At 37.9% G+C, this 23,603-nt stretch overlaps 1 protein-coding gene across 5 annotated transcripts in view; it reads right to left on the bottom strand.

Annotated features, from left to right (window-relative positions):
- The window catches only part of SPAG9 (sperm associated antigen 9), a 63,667-nt gene that overhangs the window by 17,099 nt on the left and 22,965 nt on the right, over positions 1 to 23,603 (bottom strand). For 3 of the 5 annotated variants that reach the window (XM_064728817.1, XM_064728820.1, XM_064728818.1), the window contains exons 4-18: positions 19,737 to 19,831; positions 15,027 to 15,180; positions 10,819 to 11,029; positions 10,237 to 10,336; positions 9,551 to 9,672; positions 6,421 to 6,478; positions 5,738 to 5,890; positions 5,598 to 5,649; positions 5,048 to 5,178; positions 3,864 to 3,920; positions 2,863 to 3,036; positions 2,065 to 2,194; positions 1,729 to 1,821; positions 1,277 to 1,444; positions 418 to 589 (exon numbers count right to left, since the gene is read on the bottom strand). In XM_064728817.1, coding sequence (XP_064584887.1) covers positions 418 to 589; positions 1,277 to 1,444; positions 1,729 to 1,821; positions 2,065 to 2,194; positions 2,863 to 3,036; positions 3,864 to 3,920; positions 5,048 to 5,178; positions 5,598 to 5,649; positions 5,738 to 5,890; positions 6,421 to 6,478; positions 9,551 to 9,672; positions 10,237 to 10,336; positions 10,819 to 11,029; positions 15,027 to 15,180; positions 19,737 to 19,831 — 1,870 coding nt within the window. Of the gene's footprint in view, positions 1 to 417; positions 590 to 1,276; positions 1,445 to 1,728; positions 1,822 to 2,064; positions 2,195 to 2,862; positions 3,037 to 3,863; positions 3,921 to 5,047; positions 5,179 to 5,597; positions 5,650 to 5,737; positions 5,891 to 6,420; positions 6,479 to 9,550; positions 9,673 to 10,236; positions 10,337 to 10,818; positions 11,030 to 15,026; positions 15,181 to 18,920; positions 19,290 to 19,736; positions 19,832 to 23,603 lie in introns of those variants that run through there. The other 2 variants (XM_064728821.1, XM_064728822.1) reach the window with 2 other exon arrangements.

The raw sequence follows: 23,603 nt of genomic DNA, 5'->3' as shown, positions 1-23,603 counted from the left end.
TTATACTTTCAAGACTTGAATTATAAATGCAAAAAGGATTCCCTCTGAAGGGAGCTTGCTTATCTTCAAGAGGCTGAAGACGTCCAAAAAACAACAAACATATTCTTCTTTTTGTGATGTTCGCAATTCCATGAAATATCTACTCTGTTGCAGTTTGTAGTACATCAAACAAAACAGTTCCCCTTGGCTGCTGACACCTCTCTTATTTTCGGTTCATGCAAGTCAACAGCCAACTAAAGAGTGAAACAGTAGGGTAGAAATGCAATAGTTTCATGTACAACTAACCACTTTCTTATTGCTCTGTTACAGTAACCTTTCATCATACTAAGTAACAAATCTGTGGGTTTTCATTGCATACGAAAAACTGAATAAGAATCAGTTAAAAAAGGCAGGAGCTGAACCAGCCCAAGCATTTACCTGGCACACTGGCAATACAAAGCACATGAGAATTGCAAACAATGAAACTGTCCAGAATATTCCCTGGTTGGTTTGCATCAATAATGATAACTTTTGTCGCAGAATGTGTGCTAGTACAGATCCAAACTAGACTGGATAATTCTTCCTGGTGCTTCAGTTCCTTCTGCTGATCCTGAAGGAGAACAAAGGCAGAAATTAACAACAGAAAGGGGGACAAGAATAGAATTACTACATTTGATCTTTTATGGTCTTATATTTTCACCTAGAGAAATATACATAAATATGTGGGAAGTTAAGTATCTTCAATGCCATTGCAAAACTACACATAATTACTAGTTGTTTATGTAAATGAAGTATAAAGCTCCCTCATATTTCATACTTCTATTAAAAATACATAAAATATTATAATTACACTGCATAATTATACAGTTAGACCAGTATAAAATAAAAACATTATTGACATGCTAACTGCCATACTCAGTATCACCACAGGTTAATGTGATATTCCAAAGCACTTGAAAATTTAGACTGTTTTTATGCCCTTAATATGAATTCCATTTATGGCAATTAGAACATAAACAGGTCTGTCACAAATGGTTTTTAAAGGAGGCAGCACTGGTATAAGCAGTACATAATTTTGATGTAAAATTTATTTGCTCCTGAGATTTGCCGGCAAGGGAAGATTCAAAAGTATTTAATAGTTGGATTCAATAACCCAAACATTCTGGGCTAATGACTAACCAAGAAAACACTATTTGTTACCAATGAACCTGATCAGAAAATACTTTAGTACTCTACAGTTACACAGTAAAGGTGTATAACTATATAATTTATTAAATGTGCCTTGCAGTGACCTTACCTTGAGCTCTTGATCTAGTTTATCTAAGCTGCTCTGGGATCCTGTTTGCTGCTTGTTGCCATCTGCATCCACGCCAGTCACATCATTGTAGAACACACTGGCACCAACCACAGATCCTCCATCTCGTGTCTTCCCTCCTGACAGGTTCACCCCTACAGCACACCACAGCTTGGGAGAAAAAGAAATGTTTCACTTGAATCTCAAACTAAAAAAGAGAGAGAGACAAGCATTGTTAAATATGCTAAGTGATATCAACATTATTATATATCCGGAGTCCATTTTAAGTTATTAATTACAATTAAAGTCATATACATTTTACTGAGACATAAATTCTTCTTCACTATATTTAAAAAAAACCCAACTTATTTGAAAAAGAATGTAATGGAGTCCAAAACAAAAATATTCAAGCTATAGTTTGCCCGAGTCTCTTATCATCACTGGAAACATCCTACCTTCATAGAGGTATCCTTCTCATCCAAAGGTCTCAGGTAAACAGGTACAGGCAAGTTCTTCATCTTATTTTCACCCTGTCCGCCATTTGCCACCTAGGCAAAAAAACAAACAAACAAACAAATTTACCTTTAAAAGAGGTTTACAATCTTTGGAATCAGTTGCTCAGAATTTATTAAACACAATGAAGAGTTTTGCATTGTTGTCTCCTTTACAAAGATTCTTTGCTGCTAAGTTCAACAAAAAAAAGCTAGAATCAAACACAAGCTGTGAAATCACACCTTCTACAAATGTGACAAAACATGAAGCTGTTACCATTACGCTTGCAAACATCATACCTGTTTGTATTTCTGAGGTAGACTCCAGCCAAAAGCCTGCACTCTGCCATCCTCCTTCTGGACATGAGCTTTCACCTGGCGGTACTGCTCCCTCTTCTGCTCCCGGCGCGAGGCTAAACTGGCTTCAGTTCTGGGCAAGAATCAGGATTGAGGAACTGCTTACTTATGCTCTTTAGAATCTCTTGTGCAATGGGAATTGCTGTTAAACTCAATAACCAAGATCACTGTGGAAGCACTGGGTTACCAAGGCTATCCCTAGGTTTTTTTCACCTATCAAGACATCTGGTTTCCTGTGGGCTATTTTTAAGGGATTGGGGAAAGCCAGGCAAAACCAGAAAGTCTATTGCCAGCATCCTCAAAAGAAATTAACTTGGGTTGTGTAGCTTTACTAGGAGCTTTAAAAGTTGTAATTCACAAGGACATATTGCCAAAACAAAGCACAGGAGAGAAAAAATAATTACAGATTCTTGTTAGCCTGACTCTTAAGTGAACCTTAAGTACCTGTACAGTTATTGCTCAGCTACAACATTTTCATATAAAAGCATACCAAGTGTTGCCTCCTGTGCCTAAATGCACTTTCTTGAAAGACAGTGGTATTTACCAAGTAGAATATTTCACCCAGGTGCTCCAAGTATTCACCCACTGCTGAACATTTCACTCTGCACTATCTTGATGCCTTATGAATCAACACTCACTTCAGGAGATTATACTTCACTTAGCAGCATGCTAGTAATCTCAGAGAACTAAAAGAGTAAACACTTGATAGAGCATATCTACTATAAAACCAAAACGTCTTACTCTTCACTGAGGAATTCAAAGGCTTTAGATTTGTCACTGGGTAATTGAGATAAGGTGCTGCTTCTTTTCTTGACTGATGGAGTAATGTGCGAGGTTGGAGCATTATATTTAACATTGACAGGAGGTTCTGGTTTCTTTGCTGTATTGCTGGATGAACTGAAGAGCCTGCTAAAACTAGAAGAAGAGAAAAAGACAAGAGTCAAGATTTGTCAGATACATCCAAACTTCACTACGCAGGCAAAACACAGCATATGCCAGCCTGTTCAAGACAGTTATAAGGTAAGAAACTGGAGCCCAACACACTCAGCAACACTCTCAACGCACAAAACTCATGTCCATAAGAAAAATTTTTAAAGGATTATCATCCCATTTATCAAATTCAATGGGAACTTCATCTTTAATTAACATTTACACAGAACCAACAAAATTAGGATGTTAACATCAGACCTGGAAGACAGTTCTATGAAGGACATTAGTTCATGCAGAGAGCATTTTAAAAAACCCACTATTTTCTGTGCAACAAGATAGAACAGTTTTCTGCAAGTCACAACATCAAAAGGATTATCTGACAAACATCTTGTTGAGAAAAATACTGGTTTAGATTTAAGAGCTTGATGTCAGAAAGGAGAATGTAACACTCGGTAAGCTGTACCTCACAAGAGGGAAAAGAAGCTGAAATAAATGCAACCCACACATGCTATTCAGGTTTCTACTTTTCATCAAAAAAATGAATGTGGAAAAAATGCTCAGAACAAGAATCCTGGTGCATATTCAGCTAGGAAAAAATTCCAGCACTTTGGTATTTAACTTCACAAAGTGCACAGTCACTCACTACACACTGCAGCTTACAATACATTTTGTCTTCCAGAGCAGTCTTACCGAGTTGGCATGCTGGGCAACAAGAGGAGAAGTGTTAAGATATCTTCATCTGCCAAAAAATAATTAGCTAACATACACAAATGTGCCAGCTAATTGCTTAGGGTCTTTATTTCTATACTTACAATTGCCAAATGCTTGATCTTTTCTTCTCTTGCATGGCTGGATTTTCTCTGGATGCTCTACAAGAAATTAATTCCAAGTTAGCAACAATTTAAAAAGGAAAAGGAACGGAACAGTGTCAAACTCTTATTTTTTTAAAAAAGGATAACATCTTGAAAATAACAAAGCCCTTTTTTTTCACACTACTACTTCTTTACTGATCAGAGCACAACACCGAAATTCCCCCTACAGGAAATAAAGTTACATAATAAACTTCATCCCCATTTCTTTGCATCCCAAACAAACTGGCAACTTTTCAGACAGAAGAGACAAGTCTGCATAACACTTTGTAATGAAAAAAGCTTGAAGAAAGCAGCAAACCATTTTAAATTATTCTGCCCCCTATTTAATATTTTAACCACTGTCTTTTGTTTTAAAGTCTATTAATCTTCAATACATCAGTAAATAATTGATAAAGTGTTCCCATTGCCATAGATTAGAGATAGGAGGGGATTTCTACAGCAGATAATAGCTACAGAAGAACAAGCCATGGCTGTTGGAAATGTACATTTTTCCTCCTAAAGGGTCACAGGCATGAAGACAATGGGAACAACTACATGTCACTGCTGTCCATGGCCAGCAGGCAGCACCACAGCCTCTGGTACCTGTGGTCAGGGACAAGGATGAGTTGGTCTGAGGCAGAAAACTTAATGCTTTCAAACCATACCTTCCAAACAACTGAATATTCAGGATGCAAATGAGACCAAATCACCATCTATATTGTTTATATTTAACATGCCGTGCACAGCTTTAAACTGTTTTATCCTGAACAACCCAAGTCTTTCCAAAGGAATTATGCTCAGTCTGAAGACATTATCCCTATATGGACAGCACAAGGCATGTGTACACACAGAGTAATTTTTAATGCCCACCACATTAACGTTATTTACAAATACCAACTTTTTTTTCTGTTTCAGAATAAGCATCCCTTGAAAAAATGTGTGTATTTCACATCATATGAAGTAACATATCTTCACTGAGGTCTCACCAAGAACCATTCTGACAAATTATATGCCCTTAACTTAAAAACAATGATCCTCATGGGCATGAGGAAAACAAGCAGAAGACAATGAACCTGCTGACCAGATCACCCAGCATCTAAAAATCACAAGGAGCTCTGTCAAAGATTCTATAAGAGCCTTTTCACCTTATCATCTCAGTCCATCGGACAGCCTCCTGCAGCTCCATCAGCCTCTCCTTGTACTGGTTCCTCTCCATCAACACTCGGGCCATTTCCACACGTGTGAAGCGTTTCCGCTGTGCCGTGGGGACATCGCTCTGGGCACACAAGTTAATAAACATGGCAGGGACAAAAGTGCACCACAGGGCCCTGCAGAGCCACCCTCTGCCTCCTGATAATAGCCAGGCTAGGGCACAATTCCAGATTTCAAATAGTTTGGGGCTTTGGAAATCTGGGGTTTACTTTTCTCTCCTCCCATCCTTTGAATGCAATATAATGTGAATGAAAACAGGTCTTCAAAAAAAGTGTGTGCTAACAAGTGGGCAGAGAGGAAAGCAAGACAACTAATCACTGTCAATTTAAGTTTACTTGTGCTCTTTAGATCTTCTGTCATTTCTATACAGGAAGGAACTTTACCATTACTTGTTAAGCAGTAAGTTTTAGTAGCACTCACTAAACACACAGACTTCTAATGTCCCACTGACGTATGCACACAAAACCACACATATACACCTACATCATCATCCTCTTTAGCCTTCTGTCTTGCTTCTTCTGCTTCTGCACGAGCTCTAAATAGAAAATAAAAAACAGCTGCAATAAATATCACAGTAGGGTTTGTCTTCTTTTCCTTTTTGACAACCATGGAATTAAACTTACTTTCTCAGCTCTTCTTCCAGTTCTTTATTCTTCTCTTCAAGCTTTTGCTTTGCTTGTTTTATAGCCTCTAATTCACCTTGTAGTACATCCTTTTCACAGGTCAATTCATCCACCTTTGCTATTAAATCATTCTTCACTACATTCAGTGCATTTCTACACAAACATTGAAAACATATGGTTATAAGGATGGCCATGGTCTCGCAGTTCAGCTTCAGCCTGGTTTTATTTTTAAAGACCTACACATTTCTTACACAGAGCTGCTGTAAAAAGATACAGCTTTCTTAGAGGTCAAATCATTCCTCCCAAATCTCAAACATTCAAACACATTCACATTCTCTCTACTAGAAAAAAGTACTGATAAATAGTTTGATTTTCCCTCAACAGTGCTCCAGTGGATTTGCCTCTGCACTTAAAGCTGTGTTTCTGACAGGGAGTTGAGCTCATCAGAACACAGCGCTGCATTTCTTAGAGTCTTACAAGGATAAAAGCAGATTTTTCCTACTAGATCCTTAATTTCTAGAAGACCAACTCAGACAAATGCACATACAAATTCAAAATACTCACACCTCCATTACTCTGAGAACTGAGAGCACATTTGCATAGTTTCAATTCCGTATCAGGATATTGAAGATATAATGAAATAACAGAAAGTCAGTATTTTTTACATAAACATTCTCACTTACTTTGTCTCCAGCAGCTGAGTGTTTTCCAAAATAAGGTTTTCAACCTCACGCCCCATTCCTTTCCAAAGGAAACAAACACATTAAATCAGTAAATAAAATGGATGTTTTTACAAAACTTATGTTTTGCCATTGTCTAAAGTCAAATGAATTTTACATATGACAAACTTGTCAGAAGAACTGTGAGCTATCTGAAGTTTCAGGTCGGACCTACCTTCTACAATTAGCCTTCCCTCCCACCTTCTCCCAGCCTGACTTCAATTAAAAAAAGCCCGAAGACATCCCTACCTAAGCACAGGCCAGTGCTGCTACTCTGTATATTTAGAAGATGATACAGTACTAAGTCAAAAAGCAAACACAGCATATATTGCAGAAGTATCAGACCACAAAATGTTCAGTTTAAAATGCTCAACTGTGTTTTACAGCATTATCATTATTGCTTTTTGATCTCTTATAAATTGTTATATAACAAAGTGTATCAGTTCTACACAAAAACATGCTGAATAAAGTTCAGATTGTGAAAGCCCTGCAGATTTCCCCAGAGCAAATGATACCTTACCAAAGAAATTATGGTCTTTAAAGCCCATGCATTCCATGTAGAGCAAAAACAAGAACAAGAAACATTTCATGTGAGGTGTAGCATGATTGAGGAGAAATAAAATATTAAGACTTAGGGAGTAAGAGCGAATTAAAACAAAGCCACCACCAAAAATCTGAAGTGGGATGTAATGTGATTAGAAGCAGGATTTATAGAGAAGACTGATGTGGAAGGATTTAAGTTTGTCACAACCATTTCCATCGGTTAAACCTTTTATATGAATCAGTAACTCAATAAAAGTGTCTCATTTTCTGTGAAATAATTTAGAAGCACAGTCCTTGGAAGACATTCTAAGCCATTCAGAAGTTTCCAATTAAAATGCTCTTAGGGAGAAAAGTGAACATAACTTTTCAACATAACTACTAACATAACTACTTCAGTGTTACTTAGATTTCTGGAAATTAATTTCTCACCCTATTTTTTGCATACCTAATATAATTTTCAGAATTTTAAAAAAGGTAGTTTCAGGAGAGAATAATTATTTTGCATCTTGCACAGCAAAATAATTATGACAAAATAACAGCAGAAATTATGTTAATTCAAGATTAACATAATGAATGAACAAGGTATCTTAATGGTGGAGGCTTTTAAAAATACTTTAGAAACACAATCTTCCAAGCAACTTTGGTGGCAGAAGACTTTAAAGATATTTGGATAAAGAAGAAAAGGTATCTATAAATAGACATGCAAGTCAAAGTTCTCTCTTTTGACATTTCCCTCTCTGGGTTTTGGATTAAAAGTAAATGATATTTACTGGAGTAACTTAGATCAACCATGGTTGATTTATCAATATCTGAAAAAAATCCCCTATACTACAGCCATCAAGAGATTTTATTGAAGTTGCTCGTGCTTTTTAAACACTTTAAATATTCACAGATAAAAGTATGTAGGATCACATCCAACAGGTTTCAGGATCTTTTATAATGCGAGAACAAAAACTAGAAAGCCGGAGTGCAACGGCAAAATAAAGTTACCAAGCAGGGAAAAAATGCAGAGAACATATTGTATGAGAGCAGCAGCCAAGAATGCCTAACTGGAGAAGCAACAAATTTCAAAGATTTTTTGAAAAAAGAAGCATACACACCAGAATATTCCCCTGGGTATGCAGCCCAAGAGAAAACAAATTAGAGAATCCTAATTAACTATTTTTAAACAACTCTATACTGAAGTTTAATGCTCACTTAGAACAGGTTCAAATGCTTCAAACACACAGGCTATCCTGGATGCAGGTGTGGCTTTTCAGATTTTGAAGTATGGCTGTTCTCAAAGGGAAATTATGATTCTAAAATAAAATTTTCAGATCAACACATTCTGCATAACAAATGCAGGTATAACCCTAGGCTTAGTGTGCACACACTGGTGTTTCCAGCAATAGATTTACAGAAAATGGTAATAAACTCACTGACAAACCTTAAATAAGTTAAACAAAAAATTATATTATTTTTTGCCCATGAAAAACAAAGTATTAGGATCAGGATATCCTGACAACAGTTTGATTTCTTTAATGAATTTATCACAGCTAAGGGATGGATGTTGCTCCATGTTAATACTCTCCAGTATCTGTATTTTTGCATGCAGAATGCATGATTATTTATCTCTGTGAGAATGGAATGACATCCAAGAGTTTTAGATGAAGTATGGAGCAGTAAGGATGTGGAGAGCTCAGAGTGACAACAAAGAAAAACCATTTCAGACTGGAGATAGGCTCATTACTCCTAGTGAGTAATATCACACCTGCAGAAATGTCACCAGTTTGATATAAAGTAAGTTTCTGGAGGAACACTGAACAACCAGAAAAAGATTGCACACAGGAGTCTCAACAATCCTAACAATCTGTATTTTTGCAGGATCAGAGGACAGAAGCAAACAAGCTGCTGATTTTCTGCACTCAACTCATTTTGAAAACACCTGAGAGTAGCATCTGGATTTTATACATTCCATAGTATAGACTTTCATTATTTCAAAATGAGGCCTGAACAATAACATAGTAAAAATATCTTGCTATATTGTTTATAGAAAGATTATTCTTCTGATGACCTTTTTGATCTTGGTCAACTCAATTTTATTTCAGTCATTTGAAATAAGTGACTGAAATAGTCAGCATAGAAGTAACAGCAAGATCCTCAGGGGAAGGAGAAATATGGGTTTTCCCTCCCCTATCAATTAACAGTTTGATTCTCAAATTACCACCATTTCATTTGCTGCAGGAGGTGATAAAGCCAGGCCACTACAGATCAGGCACGACCTGATTAAAACTACCTAAAACTAGTTCAAGACAAAAATCCTTCCTTGAGAAAAAAATCCTTATGTAAGAGAGCATAGAGGGAGAAATGGAGAACAGTGTAGGAAGTGCCCCAGAAGATTAAGCTCCTTATACAGAGAGAAAGAAGAAACGCTTCTGGTTTAGCATTCCAATGATTACCTTAGGATGCTACTCAAACAATTTTAATGCAAATGAAATGTAACAACAAATCCAGCAAGTCTAATTAAGCACTTCCTAAAAAGGAAAATTTCTGTATACAGCATCTTTCTTACCCAGTAAATCTGCACCTTCGTCCACATCTCCAATTAGGCCAGAACCAGCAGATGACAGCTCCTCAAAGAGTGACTCTGTGTTACGGTCAAATGCTTTGTTCTTGATGCCTTTGGTGGGAGTGCTGGGCAGAGAATTAAACAGGACATGAAAAAGCAGGGAAATAATACTCCCACAATGAAGAAAAGCTTTCTCTGTATTTTTTACCAGTAGTTCATTTGTTCCCTCAAACAAACCCCACAGCTTTCATTTGACTTACAAGTTCTAGATTCTATTTTCAAATACTGCTTTGCCATCAAGATCTCAGACTTAAAGCAGTTGATGATACTGAGCTGGACAGGATTGTAATAAATCAAAGCATGTCAAGTTTTGGCCTATAGAAATTGTGTCAGGACTTACCCCAAATGCCTGAAGAACAGACAGCTCAGCTAAACTGGAAGATATTTAATAGAACAAGAATGCAAGAGAAGTGAATAGTAGGAGGTCAAAATATTCCTCTGGTCAGAGAAGGGGCTCCTTTCACACAAAGCTCTTCTTACATCCTTAAGATTCACCATATAGGGTAATTTTATCCTTATCTCATCACAAGAATTAAACAAAGACAAGAAAAGGAAAATTCCCATATACAGCATCTTTAAATAACCTTCTAAAATTTGTCTTCTTCCTCAAATCACAACACACAACTTACCTGGAACCCTTATATCCACTGAGATCTTTATCCATATCCAACTCTGGCGTTGACTCAATAATTGCCTGAACTTCAGATTTTTCTTCATTTTCATTTCCCCCTGGGGCAAAGCAAGTGGTACATGCCCATAAACAAAATCATCATGACATATTAACTACATGTAGTAGTTCTTCATCAATCACCAACTTAGGATACTTCTGTACAAAGACTTATCAAAATAAATAAATGAAAAGACCCACAGACTTTGATACTCTAGTGCAGATACTGGAATTTCTAGGTCTCTCCCAAATTTAACACAAGTCATCCAACAGCACTTATTTCCTACTACTTCTGCAACTGAAACCAAGATGCCCAACACTTCACAACTCTATGTGCCTTTTCTACTGCCAAAGAAATGTCTTAAATAATTCTGAAGCAAAAAGCAGACAACAAACAACAGACTTATCTCTGACCAATATTCTGTACTCCTTAAAATATTGAGTAGAAACCCCATTCTCATTTGTGGCACAACAAAAGATAGTTAATAAGTGATCAAATATGAGGTCCATAGTAACCCTACATTAAGAAGTTAAAGCAGCTCACCAGTGCACACATTTCTTGTCTCTTGAGCTGCCTGTACTTCAATATTCTTGCTTACATCCAGCTTCTCATTTGACATCTCTGTGTCCTTTGCAAGTCCTTCAACATTTTCCTTTTGAGGGGTTTCAGCAGGCAGCACAGGAACATCTGAAGCAGCTGTGGATGCTGGCGTAGTACATTTGGAGCCTGCTTGGCTAACATCAGAGAGCTCATCCTAGAATTGCACCATTACCAGTAAAAAATGAACATAAAGTTTTATTAAAAGAGTTGGGCATATACACTAAGGAACAGACAACAAAATCACTGTATTTTATTGAAAATTATGCAAATGCAAAGACAAATAAAAAAAAAATAATATTTTAAGCCAGTACAGTCATCTTTAGCCTGACTGTTTCACTCTTGCTAAGACAATTACAGCTACATAAAAATGCCTTTATTTTTAATAGCAATGTTTGATCCCAGCTGATCATTTTAGCCACTACTTTTCTGTGAAGGCTTCCAGAAAACAAGCAGCATTCTCATCCTAAGAGTCCTTCTAGCTGAACAATGAACTGCCTAATCATCCCAAAGCTGTTATAAAATTAATGGTTCTGAATATACATAGTACCTTAAAAAGCAGCCACTGAAGAACTGATGCAAATATGGATTTAACTAATATAAAACTGTGGTAATTCATAGAGTCATAATCACAGAATGGTTTGGGTTGGGAGGAACCTTAAAGATAATTTTGCTTCAATACCCTGCTGTGGGCAGGGATGCTTTCCACTAGACCAGGCTGCTCCGAGCCCTGTCCAATCTGGCCTGGAACATTTCCACATTTGCAAGCACTTCGCTTAAGTTTTTCACGCTTTCTAGTCTGAACTGTGAGCACTGGCTGACAGTGGGAATGGGACCTGGAACTGTGGTAACTACTTGTCCAGTTAGATTTCAGATCCACCAAGGAACATCAGTATACAGTTCCTCCTCAGAAACTGATTCCTGGCAGCATTTCCCAGTGACACCATGTCAAGACCCATACGTATGACATTAATTACAGACTTAGTCCAGCTGCTGGACTCCAGATTGGGACCATCACCCAGACACAGCTGCATCCAGCACTGTGTGGGAGGGCAGAGTGCACTGTGTGTGACACAGCCAGAGGCCACTACCTGAATATACCAACAGCCCTTTCTCAGCTCTTCACTCATCTCCTTCATTCACATTTTACTGCCCATTCATGCCCAGACCCACATCAGATGTCTGATCTGTGACTCAAGTAGCACATGACAGTGAACAACAGCCCACTGCAGAGAGGAAAACAAGTCTGCCTGTTTAGGCCAATAGTTTCTAGCACACACCATTAGAGGAATCTTGTTGGGGAAAACAAAGATGAACTTTGAGGCTGCTGTGTGCAAAATGGAGGCAGGATGGTAACATTTTATCAAAAGTTCTAGTAAAGTTTGTTTGGGAATCACAGGTGAAAGAAAGGCTCTTGGACAAGTCTGTAACATTTCTGTCAAGCACAAAACAGGTTTAGATTTTGCAAAGCACAAATTCACTGCATGCCTTTTTGAGGAAGAAATAAAACTGAATTTAAAGGTTATTTTAAAATAACACAGAAAAGACCTGCATGTAGATGTACACTGTCTCACTTGTACTTAGCATAAGATTAGTATGAATTGTAACTTACAGATTTCTCCTTTTATAACTTACTAAGGCAAAATTTTTATTTTTAACATCTACACATTGAATTTGCAAATCCTAGAAACAAAAATACAGCACTCATTGCCTATCAATTACTGACAGTTCTCACTGTTTTATAGCAAATTGCAGAATAATCAATTATTAATATTCAGTTTTCTGTCAAAAGTATTCAGAAATACAGACACCTCTAAAGGAATGGAAGAAAAGAAAAAACCACTGCAATTTACCCAACTGCCTTCTGAATGGGTGAAGCTGAGGCATTGGCTAACGGTTCATACTCGAGTGAGCAGATACAGAAGGGAGGAAGTGGTGCCGGTGCCCCTTACCAAGGGCAACCAGAGCTCACACAAGCAAGAAATAAAACCTCAGCAGAGTTGCTGGCTCTGTTTAAACACTTCTACATCTTTGTATTCCAAGAGCATCCACTAACTGATGCAGCACAAACCAATCACTGACTTTCACACGCAAAGTTCAAGGAAAATAGCTTGATGGCACAAGAAAAAACAGGGAATAGAATGGTTCTTTCCCTAAGGGAATTTCAAATCACCCATATATTTTATATTTCTGACTTTATTATCTATGGTATTTTTTTAGCTTACTCTTGGAAACCACGCAAATTACACTATTACAAATGTTCGTTCTAGAACTAAAGAAAAGCAAAAGTAATTTAATTAAAATGACACTGAATTAATCAGAATATCTCAAAGACTAAACATTTGAAATTCAGTGCGGTGCTGACTTAGCAAAATTTACTTTTTTCATCATGCTGCCAAAAGACACCTCCTGGAAAAAAAAAGTTTAAAAATTCAATAATTAAATCTGAAGGAGTAACTCATCTGCAGTGCTGTGCAGGAATGAGCAGAAAAGAATGACTGGTACATAAATGTGTGTCATCTTCCAATGATATCCACCAATCTCACTATTGCACAAGCTACAGAATAACAGATTTTTTCATCTCTGCCTATCTGCTCCCTGTTTGTGATAGTTTTGGAGGAAACACTGAAGAAACCATTAAGGAAAGGATCAGGCATGAATGGAAAATAGATGCTAGAAAGCAGCAGAATCTTGTTTGTGCCTTCTACTGGATGTTAAAAATATTAAGAAGAAAAGTACTAGAGAAAAAAAGTTTCAAATGCTGGTTTTGACTTCAATATATCAGGTTATTCAACAGGTTCAATTCAGAAGTACTTTACATTCATAGCTACAAAGTAAAGATGTTGCTTTGGACTCAAGGAACTTATTCTGAATAAATAGATTTGAACAACTACAGTTTGTGCTATTTTGTGAATTCTCATTTTAGCAGTGCATTATTTTTAGAATAATTATATCAAGAAGCCTATTTTGACAATATGGATTAGCCAATTTTCTGAGGAGGAAGATGAAATCAGAAGCTTCCCTTTCTACCTCACCTCCATCTACTCTTAGTCATAACTTATTGTACATAAGTTATATTTCAGTCAGCTTTCCTAAAATCTGCCAATTCACTAATGTTAATAGCATGAGACAAAGGGAACTGGACATATTCAAGATCCAACCTCCTGACTAGCACTCTTTTTTAAGTGAAAAATTTTTAGAAGCAAACTCACACTGTCACTTTGATATCCCTATAATTAACCACTATTTACTCTTCCCATTATCTCCTTATGACATCCATGATAAATAAATGGATTCCTATTACCTCCAAATAGTTTTGTAGTTCCAATCAGTTAATATTCCTGGGCTAGGCAGGTATTAAGTTGACTTAAGAGGAAACTCCTCTCAGCTATATGCCTTTCCAAAAATAACAGTACATTCCAAAAAACTTCATGAAGAAATATATACTGGGAGGATTTACACATTCTGGAGTTCTTCACTCTGTAGATCCTCCTCCTGCTGAGCTGTGAGTGCACCTTAGACTGCCAGACTTATCACACTCCAACACCACTCCCCCATTCCTCCACTCCTGCAGATTGGTTTATTCCACCCTCTCACAGCTGGAACATAGAACAATTGCAGGAATGATGACCAGGCTACAAGCAAGGGAAATCATGCTCACAGACTAATTTAGGAAAGTTACGTCATTCTTAGCTCTGTGGCCTACCTGCACCATACAGCTGGTAATAGGCAGAGGCTGCATGAAGAGCACTGCCCATGTAGTAATCAAAGCTTTCCTTCTAAAAGCAGCATTATTAAAGCTAATTAGACTGTTCCCACTACCTAGTAACATATTTAGTGTGGAAAAAGAAGTTGGAACCTTTGGAAAGGGTCCTTAGTCAGAAAGAAAAGACCCACTACTGAGAATAAGAGGAGAACTAATCTGTATTATCACTCATTTGGAAAATGTCCCCAACACTTGGTTTCTTGTACTAAGAAAAGTTCCCTCAAAGTTCACTGGAGTAAGCAATGAATTTGACTTATACAGAGAAGTTTCAGGGCTCTACCTCCCCTCTTTCAATCTGGCAGCTTATTGGTTTTTTGCACCCTCCCAAAGATCTACCATCTGTTATGGGAGTTTTTCATGCCACACAAGGCAGCCAGGCTGCACTCACCTTGAGGCTGGTGTGGGACCGTGGCTGGCTCAGCTCATGGAATTTCCAGTGCTCTGCTGCAGGCGTTTCTGCTACCTCCCTCTGAGCCTCGGGCGTGAGGAGAGCATCTCCTGCAGGTAATGGGAAGATGCCCAGGGATATTGGACGCTCCTTCCTGTTGGAAAGACATGCAGGGTTCATCAGCCATCTCAGATGTCCCACAGTTTATTTGCCTGCAGCCTCTGAAATCAGCAGGGAAGTGGTGAAATTTCAGGTTCAAACATCCAGACACTGCTCCATTAAATGCACAGTGCAGCACACCCAGACTGCGTCACAGCACCCAATAATTCCTCGTTTCACAATTGCCAAGTCAATTGCATGGTTTTAAATAGCAGTTATTGATTTACACTACAGCTAAATTTTTATGGAAATGAAACACCTGTTCAATACAAGTAGAAGACAAAAATGTTTCCTTACTTCAGATTGAAAATAGTTTTCAGCAGCCACTATTAAAAATACCATTTTGCAACTTTTTCTTCAAGATATAAGCACATAATTTCTACAACAGCAAACAGCTAAATCATCAACTGAAACATTTGCAAAATTGTAAACAGTAACCCTCAAGCAACTCTTCTCAAATCATTCAGTATTTTATTCTGAAGATCACAGAAATGGATTTGTGTAAGAGAAAAGAACTGGGTCTGGGAATTACCAATGTTACAACTGGCTCAGCTAAAAATTGTGTAGTTTTACCCAAGATCAGTTCCAACACTCTACCCTAAAGCTACAAAAAAGCTTGTGCCAGCAAAGCAAATTATTTCATCCCAAATTTTCACTTCCTCACTCTTTCTTCTTCCCTATGGCAAATAAGTATCTGGAAATTCCAAAGGTTTACGTAGTAACCCTCAAAAGAAACAAAAAACCAGCAGTGTGCTCAGTGAACAAAAGAATACATTCTTCCGGCTAGCAAGAGACAAAACCATTGTGTGCAATGTCATTCATAGGATACTGAAGCCAGCCCTGAAAAGGAAAATTATCAGCCAGGCCTAGAACTGAGATAAGCAAAGTGTTTGTTCAGGCAAAACAATGTAATGTAGAAAAAAAATGACTATAATCAACGAGCACAGTTTTAAGTATAGTAGACGGAGAAGATAAAAGTGTGCACAAGTGATGGCATAGTTTTCACATTTTAGCATTATGAAAAGCCAACACACAACCACATGCGCTTTATTTCACAAGGCCCTTCACAGATTAAATATAACCTAGGCGGAATTAGTATCTGCATACAAAATACACGCAAATATATGGCAAGGTGTGCTGAAAAGCAAAAGCTTTGGACATATTTTTGATTTTGTTTATTTACTCTGAAGAAAAGTTAGTGAAGAAGGGATTTCATTCACCAATTTATCAGTAAACTCCCTTTGGTAAATATTACATTGTCAAAATCACAATGTTCAAACAGCAAACAATTTAAATTGGCATGAACCTTTCCAGTCCAGGTGTACAAAGATGCTCCTTGTCACAAAATCCTTTGCACCTAATTCTCACATTGGAGCTATCTTGGTCTTTCAGAAATATTATTCCAAATTAAGTCATTAATTGTGAAGTAGTTTAGCACAACAAAGCCGGCAACAAGTAAGTAAAGCAAAATCTGTCTGGGTTACAAAATTCAAAACATCTGAATGTTCCAGCATCTGCAACTGCTGGAATGAGAAACCCCACAGTGGATTCCAAGAGTTCCCACTATTGTAACAGGTCCTGCTTTGCTTTCGATTTCCCACAAGTCTCAGGCATGTGGGGAACAAAAGACAGGCCACAGAAGCTGAGATTATGTCAAAAGAGGGGCTGAGACCATTTCAGTGGATAAAAAGTGCAGGAACAAAAAGGAGGAAGAAAAGCTGCCCTTTAGTGGTTGATAGAGCTGTATTGTGAGAGGCCTGGCTTAATGCAGAGGGTCCAGCACATTTCCATATTGCACATTCCACATGCCACAAAGCTGATCTGCTTCGCAATCCTCAAAAGAAAGAATATTAAATGGGTACAGTTTAAACAGTTCACACCTGGCATCACTTCTTTTTTCCAGATTAGTTTGAAAAAAAACTATTATAAACATACTTTGATGCGTTAGAACAGAGGTCAGGTGCATTGCAAGGCTGTACAGTAAATGAAGTTTGCAAAAGAGGCTATTTTGGAAATTAGGCTTATTATGTGAGTGTCTGCATTAAAAGAAATTATCCAATTAGACTGAAGCAATTTCAATTTATTTCACTGCTTGTTGAGCAGGAAAACAAAGAACCTCTTCCACCTCTCCAGTGCACAAAAAAAAAATCTGAAAATGCCACAGTGAGCAAAATGGAAACACGTATTTTAAAAGCCTAAACTAATAAGTGATGCATTGAAACATTTGCAGGAGCCTTTAAGGAACTTTTAGATGCTCAGTTCTAAAATCTGACTAGTGTTTAAAAATAGAAATTTTTTTTCTACAATTACATTCCTTCATCCTGTATTTTTATCTCTTTTTTAAAAATTAATTAATACTAAGAAAGTGAATTTTAATTCATGTAATTCCTAAAGCAAATTAGAAGGGCAGGAAAAAACATAACTTCCCCAAACCCCTCAAATCCAATAAATACTCTGGGGGAGCAAAAGCACATTAGAAAAAAAAAACAATTTCTCAAGCCATTTGACTTGTTTAAAACTTAAAAGTAACTTGTAAGTTACTGAATATGAAATTCTGTTTTGGTTATGTTTGGTTTTAGAGTTGGGAAATATTTGTTCTGGGCTTGTGTTTCCCCCCCATCCCCCCACCTTTAAACAAACACAGCCTTACCAACTAGGTCAATCTACAGAGTTTCACTTGAAAATTTCTTTTATTTCTTCACATTTAAATATTCATTCAAGTTTTTTATTGGTTACTGGTATAAACTGGTATTTTTTTTCCATCTATTGGTTGCATTTAATCTTTGGAACAACACTTCTGTGCTCACAGACCCAAGTTAAAAGTATGCTACCATACAAAATCTACATGCACCAAGTATTAAGGACGAAAAAGTCACATTAGTGACTTCACAACATTAGTGTGTAGAGAATAGTAATTTCCAGCATTTTTCCCATTTAAAATAAAATTTACCATTAAATTTATAGCCACAGGTAAAACATGTCAAGTTTCCAGGCCAGAAAGCTGCATTTTAAAACTTTTCCAGCTGTAATTATAGTATTAAAAGATGCCAAGACTACTTTTGGCCACAATATTCTAAAGCATTTCTGCCTGCTACTGCTCCAGGCACAGAGGACAAGCAGAACACAACCGGGGTGGGGGGGAGACGGGACACAGGACAGACAGCTGGCAAATTGCCATACATGTACAGAAACAGAGGAGAGGGCAACATTTGGCTAAACAATAGTGAATACAATTTAAGAGCTCTAATGCTTCAATAATGAAAGATTTTTCCCCCCCACCAACCAATAATCAGATTTCTTGAAAATAATATGATCAATTAATTACTGTGGTTTTAACATCAATTAACTGATCTTACATAAGCCTTTTTACTAAAACAGGAGCAGTTTAATAGTACAAAGCCTTGGACTACATACATTTATGCTACACAAGATCAGCCAAGTACGTGACAATACACTGAACACGAGCTTTATCCCTGACATTAACACTGCAGCTTTTGCAGCAGGTTATATCAAACTGATGCTAAAGCTTTGCACAGAAGAGATACATAAACTGACCTTAAATAAAAGGCAATGATAAAAGTAGATTGTATCTCCATACACAAACACATTTACAACAAAACCTGACATTTATACATAATTTACTTCTCTAATTTGTCCCTGTTTGAAAAAGCAGGAGAACAGAAAGCAGGGGAGCAGTGAGAGCACACAAAGATGGGGTTCAGTGGGTTGGAGTACCTGAGGATCCTCGGGAGGTTCTGCGTCAGAGCTGGCACCCCAGTGGAAATGGAAAAGTGCACGAGCAGCAGAACCGAGAGCGACACCAGGATGGCTGAGTTAATGACCACCGCCCCGCCAACGAAGCCAAACACAAACAGCAGCATGCAGCCCGGATTCATGGCGCTGCGCGGGCATGGTGGAATGCCGGCTCTAAGAAGGCTACGCAGGGGCCAAGGGGGGATCTTTGTAGGCAAAGTCTGTCATTCGGCCGCCACCACAAAAACAATGCCATCAGCAGCAGCAGCATTCCACTCTTCTGCAGCAGCTCCAAAGCAATGACATCACCACCCTCCTCCCCCTTGCCGCTCCTCACAGCATCAATGCAGTAGCGCAGAAGCACAGCCAGCCGAGAGTGCTGCTCCCTCCTTCCATGAAGGGTTCACAGATTCCAAAGCTCCCAAATCTGCATAATCTATTCCCAGCAAGCCCTGAGGACAAGCAGGTACCATGCAGGCACACAAAGACGCAGCTAGACCGCGGCCATGCTGGGACAGTCACTGACATTTTCCCTGCCTGCCCCAGCACAAACACTCCAAAAAAGCTCAAATTGTTTAAGGTTAATTAATCTACAAAGTATATCTCAACGCTTAGTCGCACAACAGCAAAAGCCACTTTCTACAGATTTCTACGCTGTTCTCTTACTGCATTGCAATCATACAACAAATCTTTCTGATTCAGCCAAACTGTTGTTGTAGGATTAAAGAACAAAGTCTTGCAAACACAAATGAACTGAATTTTTTTCTCATTTCAGGGTGAGAGCAATAAATAGCTTACCTAATTCTACTGTGTGTTGTGGATTCTAGCTGATCACCCCCTGTTAGCTGATGAAGTTTGGTTCTTTCCAAGTGCTCCATATAATTGTGTATCATCTGTTTAAAAGGACAGAAACACAAATACTTAGTAACATTTACTTGTACTACAACTGCATAGTTCTTGACCAATATATTCTCCCCCTGTAATGCTAAACAGAAGAGGACTTAGAGATATTAAAGAAATAAAGAAGAAAAATTATACAGACCAGAAGAGAAGTCCATAATAAATTAAACATATTGGAGAACTTCCTTGTACATTTGTGTACAGAAAACATCCTAAGGGTAAAGAAAGTGCATGCACTATTTCAAACATGAGTTTGGAAAAGAATTACCACGTTCAAATCCATTTTGGAGTCTGAGACCTCTATGTCCAGCAGATATTAGCATTTTTTACATGATACATATTAGGCACTATAGGCCTAATTGCAAAGTACTGTGAAGGTCAGACAATATGCTCCTCAAATATTAAAGACTCTGAATCTACAGGATAATAATCATATTATTTCTGTAGGCAGAAATATGAAGACCTCACTTCTTTTTTTCTTCTAAAACACAAATAAACTTAAGCCTTCTGTATTTTCTATAAGGGAAGTTTGGTTTTAAATTATCTAGACTGATATCTCATTAAAAGGACAGAATGGCTGTGGATTTTTAGCACTCAAGATGACTTCTGCTTGCTCTTTCTTTCTCACAAGAGACAAGCACAGGACAACATGGTATTCCTACAGTCATGACTTGTTTAATGAGCCCCAACTCCCATGGCCAAAGGATGCTGCTCTCAGCATGTAACGGATCCAGGACATGCATGGGGAGAAGATGAGGTTTCACTGCATCTTTCCAAGGGCTTCATTTGGACACACATCTCTGAATTTAAAACTGGGAAAGTCTGAGAAGCCTATGCACAATTTGATATTTTTAGCACTTCCAACATTCACGTTCACAGAGGAATAGGGCTCTAAGAACAATAAAAGAAGAAAAATCACAGGTGTACTGCAGAGGAATTTAATGTACTTTTTTTCCCTGAGACATCTTGAGGTTACATTTTAACAGCTTCCTCTAGAAAAAACAAACAAACAAGCAAGCAAACAAACTAGTCTTTAAAACTGTAATTTCTTCTGCTATTCCACAAAGAGTATACAAACACTTCAGAATAGTGATATTCCAGGCATTTGTACAACCAGTTTATATAATCTTTTCTTTTGGGGGCAGCTGCACATATGAGTACAGAACTCAGCAGGACCTGGAAACCTACATTTATGAGTTAATCTCAAGACAGGTTTGATGTATCCAAGTTTGACCTTCAGATGCCACCAACCTCCACTAGCTCCAGTTTTTCCTCAAATGCCGTTTGCCAGCATTAGCTACATAGGAATAAATATTCTTGGTTCCAGATTTTTCTGATCAATAAACTGGCTTAAGACATCCTGACTGATGGATATTCTACAAATCAGTAACTTATGCTAAGTGCTGGTTACATACAGATGTTGGTTTTCCCAGCATTCACCTGAACTAATAAATATAATTCAGACCAGAAAAAAATATAATGCTATTTTCAGAGAAACATTATATAATATTCTTGGACTGCTGTCAAAAGCTTACAGCATTTATCCTCCAACAAAACACAGTGTTCCACCAGACCATCCCATTTGTTTTCTGGTTTTTAATGTTTGCTCACACACAGAGACAAACAAAAGGCACAAGAGGACTGAAAGCTCCACCTTCAACCATCCACATTTGTTTTTTTCCATTTTAACCAAGCAGCCAGAACTAGGTGTTCCGCTTATTCCTTTGCATAGTTTTACAGAAATTTATTATAATGCAGATAGTTTAGGAATTCGGGGTGGGGGGGAGCAAGAGTGTCTAACTTTGAAATGCACATGAGACCATTCCATATTCTGTTCATGTATTCCCTCATCACAGGAGGAGGATATTGCTGACCTGCCTACAAAACCCCCCATTTTCAGCACACCAATTGGTTTCTCAAAGTTAAATTTTAAATAGAACAACTGTTTTGTTTTCAGCCAGTGAACAGAAGATGAGTGTCTAGTACCTCTGCAGGGAACTGCTAACACATAAGAAAAAATAATAGGGTCAGTAAAACTCAACAGCTTTCACGTTTTGCAAAGGACATGGTTTTAACCTACTCTCTTCCCTCCTCTCAGTCTGTTCTTTTGTTTACTGAAATGTCTCATCACATTTATTATCCACAGAGGCTGGAGGGCAAGTCAATTTAAAGGACTGTTCACTTTCTATTGTTCTGCAGCTGAAAATGAAGCTGATAATAAAGAATGCAAATCTGTAGATCACATAATTCAGCACAATGCATATAAGCTATAGGAACCAAAAAATAAAACTAAAACCAGAAAGTGCAATGCTGCATGGCAACTGAAGATTGACAGAATCATAAGGTTCTATGTGCATGTGCTACACAGCAATTTCTCCACTGATCCGGGCTATAGGCGCCTGTGGTGTCCAAAAAATCAGAACAGTGGTACCACCATGTAAAGCCCACTCTCTGCCTCAACTCAGGGTCCCAAGGATAAAAGTTCACAATAATGGAATAGTGTCCACAAGGAAAAGAGTTCCTCACCCTCCCTTCCCATGGGATGGGGAGCTCCACAGCTGATGCTGTAGAGTCATAAGAAATGGTGTGTGAATTCCCAACTTCCACAAACTTAATTTGAAGGTTAAAGTAATAAACTGCAGCTTCTGGAGAAGTAAGCCCACTCTAACCACTCATCTGCAATAAAACTTTGAAGACTCATTCCAAAACCACCGGGATATGAACCAGATGATATTCAAAAATCTTTTCAATCTAAATGACCCTCAAGTCTTGACATATCCATGAAGTGCCATTCTGATCCAAAAAACTGTAATGACTTAATGCACTAGAATTCTCAGGGCTCAAAATCTGATTAGAATCTGCTGTTTTGAGATTATTCCACTGTTGAAATAAAAAGGTTTTAATATTACTAACAATTTTAAAATAGACTTAAATGGACTGAATTGCTCTCCACTCAGCACAATTTTTACTGAAGTTATGCTGGAGGACCGATGATAAATAATTGACTGTGTCTACCCATCTTCAATACAAGCTGCAGTAAATATTTAGCCACTCACAACCTTCCACTACGGACAATTTGCTCTGCTGCCCATGAAGTCCACAAGTACTTTGAATACAACCAGCTGCTCCTAGGAATACACATCACAGACAGAGAGCACTTCAGCATTGTTGTAACTGAACACATTGCTCAATTATTATTAGCTCAGGGAATTAAACTCAAAACTTGGAAGGAACACCTTAGTTAACAGCAATTCACAGTTCAGGTGTTAATGACTTTAAGGTACATGTACAAACCAACTATAGCATGCCTTTGAACATATTACAGAGTGAACATGAAATCAATTCCCTTTGACTGCAATGTCTCTTTCCACCTCATAAAAGTACTCAGATTTCCTCATAGGGCACCTGACAAGTTTTACAACTGCAGAAGTGTTACAAAGTTTTTCTACATCTTAAACTTCAGCACTCAGTAAAAAACAATGAACATCCTGGCACTCATTTCAGTTTCTACCCTTACAAATACAACCACTCCAATGTATACAAGCCTGGCACTTGTCACAAACAAATGTGGATATGCCATGTTGGAGATGTTACCTGCAGCTTTGCCTTAACCAGGCTGAGAGCATCTCCTTTATACCTTCCTTGCTCTTTTGCTCCTCCTTCCTTTTCGTGTCACTGCTTTAGCTCTCCCAGACAGGTTTTAGTGATTCTTTGGCTGTCAGACCAGTCTCGGTGCTACAGACCCCACTGCTTATCCTGCAGATC

The sequence above is a fragment of the Zonotrichia leucophrys genome, chromosome 18 (assembly GCF_028769735.1).
Source record: "Zonotrichia leucophrys gambelii isolate GWCS_2022_RI chromosome 18, RI_Zleu_2.0, whole genome shotgun sequence".
In the NCBI taxonomy this organism is placed as follows: domain Eukaryota; kingdom Metazoa; phylum Chordata; class Aves; order Passeriformes; family Passerellidae; genus Zonotrichia; species Zonotrichia leucophrys.
This window is presented reverse-complemented; position numbering and strand designations above follow the sequence as displayed.